Genomic DNA, 12,738 nt, shown 5'->3' with positions numbered 1-12,738 from the left:
CAGTATGCTACAACATCTTATTTTTATTATGAAATATTGCAGTCAGATCTATGTGTCAGTAACATTTGAATACTTAAGGTAAATTGGTAGAAGCAACAAAACAGCGTATACCTATGTAATGACATGACAATTGATGAAGAGGCAAAGACCATTATGTATTTTACAACACAGTATAGACATTCAAACAATGCACATCAATTAAAGGTCAAATATACAATAAAATAGACAGTACAAAGTAAGTATGGGGGTGCTGTTATGTCCAGTGGTAGTCTACAGTGAATGGTATGGGGGTGCTGTTATGTCCAGTGGTAGTCTACAGTGAATGGTATGGGGGTGCTGTTATGTCCAGTGGTAGTCTACAGTGAATGGTATGGGGGTGCTGTTATGTCCAGTGGTAGTCTACAGTGAATGGTATGGGGGTGCTGTTATGTCCAGTGGTAGTCTACAGTGAATGGTATGGGGATGCTGTTATGTCCAGTGGTAGTCTACAGTGAATGGTATGGGGGTGCTGTTATGTCCAGTGGTAGTCTACAGTGAATGGTATGGGGATGCTGTTATGTAGTAGTCTACAGTGAATGGTATGGGGGTGCTGTTATGTCCAGTGGTAGTCTACAGTGAATGGTATGGGGATGCTGTTATGTCCAGTGGTAGTCTACAGTGAATGGTATGGGGATGCTGTTATGTCCAGTGGTAGTCTACAGTGAATGGTATGGGGGTGCTGTTATGTCCAGTGGTAGTCTACAGTGAATGGTATGGGGATGCTGTTATGTCCAGTGGTAGTCTACAGTAAATGGTATGGGGGTGCTGTTATGTCCAGTGGTCTACAGTGAATGGTATGGGGGTGCTGTTATGTCCAGTGGTAGTCTACAGTGAATGGTATGGGGGTGCTGCTATGTCCAGTGGTAGTCTACAGTGAATGGTATGGGGATGCTGTTATGTCCAGTGGTAGTCTACAGTAAATGGTATGGGGGTGCTGTTATGTCCAGTGGTCTACAGTGAATGGTATGGGGGTGCTGTTATGTCCAGTGGTAGTCTACAGTGAATGGTATGGGGGTGCTGTTATGTCCAGTGGTAGTCTACAGTGAATGGTATGGGGATGCTGTTATGTCCAGTGGTAGTCTACAGTGAATGGTATGGGGGTGCTGTTATGTCCAGTGGGAGTCTACAGTGAATGGTATGGGGGTGCTGTTATGTCCAGTGGTAGTCTACAGTGAATGGTATGGGGATGCTGTTATGTCCAGTGGTAGTCTACAGTGAATGGTATGGGGGTGCTGTTATGTCCAGTGGTCTACAGTGAATGGTATGGGGGTGCTGTTATGTCCAGTGGTAGTCTACAGTGAATGGTATGGGGATGCTGTTATGTCCAGTGGTAGTCTACAGTGAATGGTATGGGGGTGCTGTTATGTCCAGTGGGAGTCTACAGTGAATGGTATGGGGGTGCTGTTATGTCCAGTGGTAGTCTACAGTGAATGGTATGGGGATGCTGTTATGTCCAGTGGTAGTCTACAGTGAATGGTATGGGGGTGCTGTTATGTCCAGTGGTCTACAGTGAATGGTATGGGGGTGCTGTTATGTCCAGTGGTAGTCTACAGTGAATGGTATGGGGGTGCTGTTATGTCCAGTGGTAGTCTACAGTGAATGGTATGGGGGTGCTGTTATGTCCAGTGGGAGTCTACAGTGAATGGTATGGGGGTGCTGTTATGTCCAGTGGTAGTCTACAGTAAATGGTATGGGGGTGCTGTTATGTCCAGTGGTCTACAGTGAATGGTATGGGGGTGCTGTTATGTCCAGTGGTAGTCTACAGTGAATGGTATGGGGGTGCTGTTATGTCCAGTGGTAGTCTACAGTGAATGGTATGGGGGTGCTGTTATGTCCAGTGGTAGTCTACAGTGAATGGTATGGGGATGCTGTTATGTAGTAGTCTACAGTGAATGGTATGGGGGTGCTGTTATGTCCAGTGGTAGTCTACAGTGAATGGTATGGGGGTGCTGTTATGTCCAGTGGTTGTCTACAGTGAATGGTATGGGGGTGCTGTTATGTCCAGTGGTTGTCTACAGTGAATGGTATGGGGATGCTGTTATGTAGTAGTCTACAGTGAATGGTATGGGGGTGCTGTTATGTCCAGTGGTAGTCTACAGTTAATCATTTTATTATGCTACAGATGCAGTGTGATAATGACCAGAGTGTTTGTATTTTGTAGTAGTTTGTATTAATGTAGGTAGTTGTTCAAGGACGACCATTTCCATAGATACCAGATGAGTTGGGGGTGTCAGAATAGTCCCCAAGTGTCCTTGAATCTTGACGTGTGTCCCGCAATGATCTTGACGTGAGTGACTGTCTTTGTCTATCAGTATATCACTGTTTTGTTACTTGTCATGTTTTATGTTTTTGTGTAGACCCCAAGAAGAATAGCTGCTGCTTTAGCAAAAGCTAATGTGGATCATCATAAACCAATAATGACATCCTCCTTGCTAGGTTTTGGGATGGGGCTATGTTGGTTTTGGGATGGGGCTATGTTGGTTTTGGGATGGGGCTATGTTGGATTTGGGATGGGGCTATGTTGGATTTGGGATGGGGCTATGTTGGATTTGGGATGGGGCTATGTTGGATTTGGGATGGGGCTATGTTGGATTTGGGATGGGGCTATGTTGGATTTGGGATGGGGCTATGTTGGTTTTGGGATGGGGCTATGTTGGTTTTGGGATGGGGCTATGTTGGATTTGGGATGGGGCTATGTTGGATTTGGGATGGGGCTATGTTGGATTTGGGATGGGGCTATGTTGGATTTGGGATGGGGCTATGTTGGATTTGGGATGGGGCTATGTTGGTTTTGGGATGGGGCTATGTTGGTTTTGGGATGGGGCTATGTTGGATTTGGGATGGGGCTATGTTGGTTTTGGGATGGGGCTATGTTGGTTTTGGGATGGGGCTATGTTGGTTTTGGGATGGGGCTATGTTGGATTTGGGATGGGGCTATGTTGGATTTGGGATGGGGCTATGTTGGTTTTGGGATGGGGCTATTTGGGATTTGGACTCCCAGTATTTGTCCATGCGTCTCTTCAGGACGCGCTCCATCAGGTCATTCCAGAATCTTTGTGTAGTAGGCTGACATATTGGCCGGGCAATCCACTATTGTGATTGTTTTGGGTGGACAAGTTGAATCTTGGAGTGTCTGAAATGAGGAAAGAGGAGCTGATAAACCAGTGAATACAATGTAAACACAATGATGTTTCCATACATACAGAAAGAACATGTGTGACACTTCTGGATGCAGTTGATCAGATTAGTGTAGTGGATATAGTCAGCTTCGCACACTTGAAAGGGAGCGCCATTCAAAGAAACCCTCCACTTTACCCAAGTCAGCAAAACTATCCTGGAGGGGCAGTTAGGCTACCTGTCCATTTGTTAGAATAGATGTGTCTGGACACGTCAATGATTGCATTACCATCCTAATATGACAAAACAAGTGCTGAAGTGTAAACATTGATTGCATATTTTGAGTACTTGCCAGCAAAAATTGAGGCCTGTCCTCTATTCTGGTTCTGAATGTGATGTTACTCCAGCAAACATGGAGTCCGTTCCTTGTGGACTGTCCACAGCAGGCATGACTGCTATCTAAACCAGAGTGAGCAATAAAGGGAACAGGAAATGGGGGAAATCATTTGAAATATACAAAGGATATACAATATACAAATATACACTTAAAGAAGGCCATAATAGATGTTCTGATTTAGTGGCATGATGTCATGCATTATATAGCTAACACTATAAAGTCAAGTCAATCTATTTGTTTCTCAAGCATGTGGAAAATGTATAATTAGTTGGAAAGTACTTGAATCAAGTTGAATAAAGACTAAAATAATGGCACCACTCAATGTTGAATAATTAAAAAAGGAGAGCACTTAATTTTGTTGTACTCTGGTTTTCTTTGGCTTTGAGCGAAGGGCATCACAGATGTAATGGACAGCCCATCCACAAGAAAAGTGACAGGCCTATCACATTTTATCATGAGAGCAGCTAGCTACTATTCAATCAATCAGATAATGTAAGATCGCATCACACTTACCCCCATTCCACTTTGTCCTGATGTGCGTAGAATGGCCACTGATTGGACCGCTGTATCCTTCAGGAAATGTCTCATCTTATGGCTTGTCAGTTCCATCCTCTCATAATAGTCCCCTAGTTATAAAAAAAATCAGAGCAAACCATTAACTTTCGGAGATCCTTGGTCGGAGTGTTGTTATCTAGCTTGCTAACGTTATATTCATGGCAACTCAATCAAGGTTTATAAAAAATAGACCCATACAAACAAATACAATAACATGTTTCAGTTCAATACAATACGCTAAAAAAACAAGATATAGATTTATCAGAGTCTGTTGATGCTGAAAAGGCTTTCAACCGTCTTGAATGACCTTTTTCTGTTCAAAAGCCTTCAACTTTCCAAAAGTATTGGGACGGTGACCATGTTGTTGTTGTTTTGGCTCTGTACTCCAGCACTTTGGAAGCCTTCAACTTTCCAAAAGTATTGGGACGGTGACCATGTTGTTGTTGTTTTGGCTCTGTACTCCAGCACTTTGGAAGCCTTCAACTTTCCAAAAGTATTGGGACGGTGACCATGTTGTTGTTGTTTTGGCTCTGTACTCCAGCACTTTGGATTTGAAATGATACACGGTCAGCTTTAATTTGAGTGTATTTTCATTCATGTCGGGTGGACCGTTTTTAGAAATTACAGCACTTTTTTTGTCCCCCCCATTTTAGGGGACCAAAAGTATTGGGACAAATTCACTCATCTGTATTAAAGTAGTCAATAGTTTAGTGTTTGGTCCCATATTCCTTTAAATTTGTTGGTTCCATTTTCTGTTTTGTTTTGGTTGTGTTTCTGATTATTTTGTGCCCAATAGAAATGAATGGTAAATAACCTGTTGTCATTTTGGAGTCACTTTTATTGTAAATAAGAATAGGATATGTTTCTAAACACTTTTACATTAATGTGGATGCTACCATGATTACGGATAGTCCAGAATGAATCGTGAATAATGATGACTGAGAAAGTTAGACACACAAATATCATACCCCCAAGACATGCTAACCTCTCACCATTACAATAACATGGGAGGTTAGCATTTTTTTATGCCTTTAACATTGTTGACACTGCTGGAAGTTGAGTGACAAACTTTACAGTCACGGCTGCGAGGTAAAAGTATTTGCTCTGGACATGCATTGGCAGTCTGATGTATTATTTTTCTTTTGTGAGGTTTATCTTCTCACACTTCGGTTACTTGATATGTATCTAGTAACCTCGTTCAAACTGCCGCTGTCTCAGCAGGCCTGCTGTGTTTACACTTGCACACAGCCAATGCTTGTGCTCACCGTCGATGAATGAAATGCGTAGTCCGGAGAAAATAGTTCCAGAAATAACTATAATAAAAACATAATTTCATATATACTTGTAATGAATACTTAGAGTACAAAGTACTAACCACCCAGCCTTTGAATAGTTAGGTTAATTTCCATGCTTTTGAGAGGAGCTGAGTAGTAGATACTTATAGACTTCCAGCAATTGCGCTAAGCTAACAACATGCTACCGTCAACTTCCTTCAAACTACACACAGAGACTTACAACTGGTATCCATGACATGAGTTTGTCTGACTCTGGAATTTCGGGAAATGTCCTACTTACCCAAAGTATCCCTTTAACCATTAGTGGGGTTCTGTCAAACTGACCCCACGGGCAACTTCACCAGACTCTTGTTGTACTGTTATCTAGGCTTGTTTACAATTATGGAGATTGATTCTTTATTCTTATTTTTCCTTATCAAATAGGTCCAATCTGGACCCATGGAATCAATACTCAGATCCCCAGATCTGGGATGCACTTGAGAGGTCCCATATAAAGGAGATTGTAAGTAGAAAGATGGTAAATGTTAACATAAATAGAGTAAGCAATGCATTGCTATGTCAGTTTAACCCCAAATATATTGATAATGTCTGTCTGTATACAAACGTCAAGTAGTCCTTATGTGTTGACATCATACTATGTATTCATTGCCTTGTACAGCTTCTGATAGTGTTACTAGCGCTGACAGTAATTGATAACAAATCCCTAGACCTGTGTAAGATTAAAGTTCCCCACTAGAGATTTTTTAACAGTTGAAAACGATATGTGGCTTGTGTTTTGACTCCATTTCGTCTCTCATCATGTTCAGATCAGCCAACTGCCCCACTCCCTCCAGTCCGAGGTGACAGAGAACGGAGAGAATTTCTCAGTGGGAGAGAGACAACTACTGTGTGTGGCAAGAGCACTGCTGAGACACAGCAAGGTAAACACACACAGACACATCACACATGCACGTGCGCACACACACACTCTAGCGTTGCATCACGTCTCTTTCTCTCCATAGCACACAAACACACAGGACAATAGACAAGGGCAGTTAGATTGATTTTCTCTTTTCTGTTACCACAGAGGAAAGCTTTTGTGCCTCACATCCTAATATTGAGGTAGTCACATAAGGTGGGCAGAAGGCAGCAGCTTCTCCAAGGCGTAACATTGCCACCACATGGCTTGTGTTGTAATCTCACTCTGATTCTATACAATGCAGTTGGAAATTCAATCAACTGAAGATGACGACAAAAGACGTTAAAGGACTAGTCCTACATAGTTATAGCACTCCTTAAGATTGTAATATACACATCCATATTCAATGTTGTTTCTATATTGTTACTTCCTTATTCTACCAACCTTTGTGATTGAACCTCTGCAAAGTTTGCTTAAATGTGACATGTGTTTGGTTGCCAGATATTGCTGTTGGATGAGGCGACTGCAGCCATCGACACAGAGACAGACCGGCTGATTCAGGAGACCATCCGCGAGTCATTCAGCAGCTGCACCACGTTGATCATCGCCCATCGCCTCAACACTGTGATGAGCTGTAACAGGGTCATGGTGTTGGACCAGGGACAGGTGGGTCTTCTGCACCATAGAATGCGTCTTAATGGCACCCTATTCCCTATGTAGTGCACTGCTTTTGACCAGGGCCTTTTGGGAATAGGGTGCCATTTGAGACGCTGCCATATCATTCTATTTCTTCTATGTTCTGCAGCTCTTAGCTCTGTGTTTATTTGAGGGGACTTGTAACCATTTGTATCTATTGAATCATACCAGTGGCTAATGAAACACATTTGACGTCTTCTAATTCTGGGTTTGTAGTATAGTGTAAAAATATACACAGTTCCTTCAGAAAGTATTCACACCTCTTGACTTTTTCCACATTTTGTTGTGTTATAGCCTGAATTTAAAATGGATTCAATTTAGATTTTTTTTCCCACTGGCCTACACACAGTACCCCATAATGTCAAAGTGGAATTAATTAAAAATGAAAAGCTGAAATGTCTTAAGTCAATAAGTATTCAACCCCATTGTTATGGCCAACCTAAATAAGTTCAGGAGTAGAAATGTCCTTAGAAGTTGCATAATAAGTTGCAAAAGCTCACGATGTGTGCAATAATAGTGGTTAACTAGATTTTTTTATTGATTACCTTATATCTGTACCCCACACATACATACACACACATCTATCTGTAAGGTCCCTCAGTTGGGAAATGAATTTCAAAGACAGATTCAGCCACAAAGACCAGGAAGGTTTTTCAATGCCTCACAAAGAAGGGCATCTATTGGCAGATGGGTAAAAATGTAAAAAGCAGACATTGAATATCCCTTTGAGCATGGTGACGTTATTCATAACACTTTGGATGGTGTATCAATACACCCAGTCACTACAAAGATACAGGCGTCCTTCTTAACTCAGTTGCCGGAGAAGATTTCAGGGATTTCACCATGAGGCAAATAGTCACTTTAAAACAGTTGGCTGTGATATGAGAGAATTGGATGGATCAACAACATTGTAGTTATTCCACAATACTAACATAATTGACAGAGTGAAAAGAAGGAAGCCTTTACGGAATAAAAATATTCTAAAACATGCATCCTGTTTGCAACAAGGCACTAAAGTAATACTGCAGAACCATGTGGCAAAGAAATTAACTTTTTGTTAATGTTTGGGGCAAATCAAATACAACACATTACTGAGTACCATTCTTCATATTTTCAATTATTATGGTGGCTGGATCATGTTATGGGTATTCTTGTAATTGTTAAGGACTGGGGAGTTTCAGGATAAAAAATAAATGGAATGGAGCTAAGCGTAGGCAAAATCCTTGAGGAAAACCTGGTTCAGTGTTTCATCAGACTAGAGGTCGACCGATTATGATTTTTCAACGCCGATACCGATTATTGGAGGACTATAAACGCCAATACCAATTAATCGGCAGATTTTTTTATTTTGTATTTATTTATTTAATAATGACAATTACAACAATACTGAATGAACACTTATTTTAACTTAATATAATACATCAATAAAATCAATTTAGCCTCAAGTAAATAATGAAACATGTTCAATTTTGGTTTAAATAACGCAAAAACAAAGTGTTGGAGAAGAAAGTAAAAGTGCAATATGTTCCATGTAAAATATGTGCCATGTAAGAAAGCTAACGTTTCAGTTCCTTGCTCAGAACATGAGAACATATGAAAGCTGGTGGTTCCTTTTAACATGAGTCTTCAATATTCCCAGGTAAGAAGTTTTAGGTTGTAGTTATTATAGGAATTATAGGACTATTTCTCTCCATACCATTTGTATTGCATTAACCTTTGATTATTGGATGTTCTTATAGGCACGTTAGTATTGCCAGTGTAACAGTATAACTTCCATCCCTCTCCTCGCTCCTCCCTGGGCTCAAACCAGGAACACATCGACAATTAGCGCGCGCTAACTAGCTAGCCATTTCACTTCGGTTACACAAGCCTCATCTCGGGAGTTGATAGGCTTGAAGTCATAAACAGCGCAATGCTTGACGCACAACGAAGAGCTGCTGGCAAAACGCAATAAAGTGCTGTTTGAATGAATGTTTACACGCCTGCTTCTGCCTACCACCGCTCAGTCAGATACTTGTATGCTCCGTCAGATTATATGCAACGCAGGACACGCTAGATAATATCTAGTAATATCATCAACCATGTGTAGTTAACTAGTGATTATGATTGTTTTTTATAAGAAGTTTAAGGCTAGCTAGCAACTTACCTTGCTGCATTCGCGTAACTCCTTGTGGAGTGCAACGAGAGAGAGGCAGGTCGTTATTGCGTTAGACAAGTTAAGGTTGCAATATTGAATCCCCCGAGCTGACAAGGTGAAAATCTGTCGTTCTGCCCCTGAACGAGGCAGTTAACCCACAGTTCCTAGGCAGTCATTGAAAATAAGAATGTGTTCTTAACTGACTTGCCTAGTTAAATAAAGGTGTAAAAAAAAAAACGGCAAATCGGAGCCCAAAAATACCGATTTCCGATTGTTATGAAAACTTGAAATCGGCCCTAATTAATCGGCCATTCCGATTAATCGGTTGACCTCTACACCAGACAGAATTCACCTTTCAGCAGTACAATAATCTAAAACACAGGGCTACACTAGCAGTACAATAATCTAAAACACAGGGCTACACTGGAGTTGTTTACCAAGAGGACAGTGAATGTTCGTGAGTCACCAAGTTACAATTTTGACTTAAATCATGGCAAGACCTGAAAATGGTTGCCTAGGAATGATCAACAACTAATTTGACAGAGATTGAAGAGTTTTGAAAAGAATAATGGGCTAATGTTGCACAATCCAGGTGTGGAATGCTCTTACAGCTGAAATTGCTGCCAAGGGTGCTTGTACAAAGTATTGACTCATGGGTGTGTGAATACTTATGTCAATTAGATATTTCTGTATTTTATTAGCAAACATTTCTAAAAACATGGTTTCACTTTGTCATTATGGGGTATTGTGTGTAGCTGAGTGAGAAAATTATAAATTTGAATTCCGTCTGTAAAACAGCAAAACATGGAATAAGACAAGGAGTATGAATACTTCCTGAAGGCATGTATTTAACCCCTTTACACTTGTGGGAATTGGCCTATATGGATAGGATTACATTTACATGTTTCTTACAGAAGAAATATGGAAAACATATGCATGACCATGGTAACAATTAAACAGGAATAGTTAGGAGATTGTGGGGAAATTATTGGACTAAAGGTGAGGACACAACTGTTCACCTGACACAATAATGAACCCAAACATTACACTGTTGCTTTTATGTGCATTTAACATTTACTGTACTTTTCATCTCATTTGACAATAACAAAATCTGAAAATACTCTGGATACATTGAGTAACATGATGAGAATATTCCTGGAAAATGTGGGACAGGTGCAACATAAGAGAAAAAAATGACATGGATTTGAGTGAGAGGTCTAACTGGTGTTTCACTTCTCCAAAGTGTGCCCAGTTCCTAAGTCATTTCAATGCAGAAGAGTATTCAACTATAAGGTGCTTTTTTGAGCTCTCCTAGCTGTGCTGTTGAGGAACTAGAGCAAGTACACTTGTAGTTGTTTTGTTTGGAACACAGCCCTGAAAACTTCTGCCTTTACACAATTACTGTTGTTTACGCAATCCAAAAGTGTCCATTTTAACCGCAATCTGGGACAGGTGGGCATAATTTGAAAGCTTGTTCTATTGCCAACATGGCTAGCTAAATTATAAAATACAATATTACACTGCTAGGCTTTCACAAGGCAATTCAGAGAAGCAGAACATAATTTTGGTGGGCTTAGAATGGAGTCTTAAGTGCATTGATGCGTGGTCCATGGCAAATGTTCATCACAATACAACAAACAGGCTCATTCTCTTCAAGACAACCCAGGGTATAACGCCATGTCATCTTGTAACTGTATATCAAACATAGTGATCATAAACACTGACTGTATATTACATGAGTTTTATGATATGGAAATGTGAAGTGCACATTTGTGCTCACGGGCGTTTGACATCAAAGTTATATTTTTCATTGTAATCCTCAGCGTCTCATATTTCAAAATGCATTGAGTCCTCTTAATTTACAGCTTTTCCCTCACTCAGACAAAAAAAATTGTGAAAATTGCCAAGTTCAGAACGGCTGTCAGTCAAAACCCATACAGTGCTGTGAAGAACAGAGCCTGAGCTCTGACGTCATGTATAGTATGTTACTGTACAGCCACTGTGTTCCAATTTAGGCACTTATCAGTGTCCAAATCTGCAATTTTCAACCTGTATATTGGTACGAGTGTAAAGGGTTAACAGCATATACTAAACAAAATATTTGATATACTACTGTGTACCTAAGGAAACATTTCTCTAGTGGGTCGAAATACTTGTTGGTCAGAACTTGTTTATTTTCTTCATTCCAGATTTTGGAGTTCGACACCCCTGCTGCCCTGCTGGCAGATGACAACTCCAGATTCCGTGCCATGATCGAGGCGTCTAACGGCAAGCTCAGTGACACAGAGCAGTGAACCGAGTCGAATGGGTACAAATTAGCGCTTATAAAACGAGGCAATACAGCAGGGGACATGACTTGCACAAACTTTGAAGATTACCATCCTGCCATGGAGCGAGTCAGATGTTATTTTAGGAGGCATTAACAGAGGTTCTTACCAACGCTGCTAAATCTAGTGATGTCTGTTGATTTCAAAAACCAATGATGACTTCATGAGTATGATGACAATGTTCCAAAAGACGCATCAAAGATGTGGATCTATTGAGAGTTGGGAGTATCGTACCTGCTGACCTTTACTGCTGTGTGGAAAGAGATCATTTCTCAGAGGCAAAAGGAGAATGTGCAAATCAAGAGCAATGACTCTACAATGGCACTTTATATTCCATGATGAAACACTGAAGCGTCTGATAACACTGAATGTTGCTTCCTTTCACCCTCTCTCTACAGGGCTATCAGTGAGACTTGGAAGAGACCATAAAATGATCTATGTATTTCACTGATATAATTCGAAAGGAACCTATCATTTGTATAAGCCTCAATGCTAGTTGGTGGAATGGATTTTATATTATGATATTTGCAATCAATACAGCCAGCACATTCATCAGTCAAATCACTGGGCAACAGACTTCCAAAGAATCACATTGATATACCAAAGTAGCCATTCCACATGAGCAAGGTCAGGAATATATTGACTGGTAATATGTCAAGTTTTAATAAGGCAGATTATTATATGGTAATCATTTCAGTGAATCCTAACAGATGCGGTGTATATGTGCCTCTACAGTTATGTCATTCGTTGTGTAGTAATGTTGTAGCCTATGCTTTTTGGAATTGCATTTGTGTTGCATTATGTTCTGTTCTGGGTGAATCATATGCTGGTATGTGGGAACTGTATCTGCATAGTCTCTTGTATTGTTGCAGGGAATATGGCAGGAATGTTGTTTTTATCAACGCGTAATCATTCTGTTGTGTAGTAATAAAGCACAGTTATATTCATGAGTTTGAAGGATAGCAAAACAGAGTTATGGAACAAATCATGAAAGGTACTGAGTATTTTTTTGTTTGTTCTAAACAACCACAGACAATGTCTGCAAATCTGTGTTTTTGGATGACGTTTTGGATTGTAAACATCTAGATGCCTTAAAAAAAATGAATACACTGAGCAGACATTGTGTGCAATAAGCAACAGGTTGTTAGATAAACCGTAAAGATGGCCTTGTAAAAGACTTGAGATTGTAATTTTGCTATATTTTTATATTCTTAAATGTTAAGATTTTTTTTGTCTTAGAAATGCTTTACCAATAAAAAATGTTTTCATACTTGAAA

At 40.3% G+C, this 12,738-nt stretch overlaps 1 protein-coding gene across 1 annotated transcript in view; it reads left to right on the top strand.

Annotated features, from left to right (window-relative positions):
* Window positions 1-12,738, top strand: part of LOC139366413 (ATP-binding cassette sub-family C member 5) — a 52,768-nt gene extending 40,030 nt beyond the window's left edge. The window contains exons 26-29 of the mRNA XM_071103869.1: window positions 5,827-5,905; window positions 6,210-6,323; window positions 6,803-6,967; window positions 11,324-12,738. Coding sequence (XP_070959970.1) covers window positions 5,827-5,905; window positions 6,210-6,323; window positions 6,803-6,967; window positions 11,324-11,428 — 463 coding nt within the window. The 3' untranslated portion in view covers window positions 11,429-12,738. The remainder of the gene's footprint in view (window positions 1-5,826; window positions 5,906-6,209; window positions 6,324-6,802; window positions 6,968-11,323) is intronic.

This window comes from Oncorhynchus clarkii, chromosome 14 (assembly GCF_045791955.1).
Source record: "Oncorhynchus clarkii lewisi isolate Uvic-CL-2024 chromosome 14, UVic_Ocla_1.0, whole genome shotgun sequence".
Classification (NCBI taxonomy): domain Eukaryota; kingdom Metazoa; phylum Chordata; class Actinopteri; order Salmoniformes; family Salmonidae; genus Oncorhynchus; species Oncorhynchus clarkii.
The sequence above is the reverse complement of the archived record's forward strand: the minus strand, read 5'-3'. Positions and strand labels throughout refer to the sequence as shown.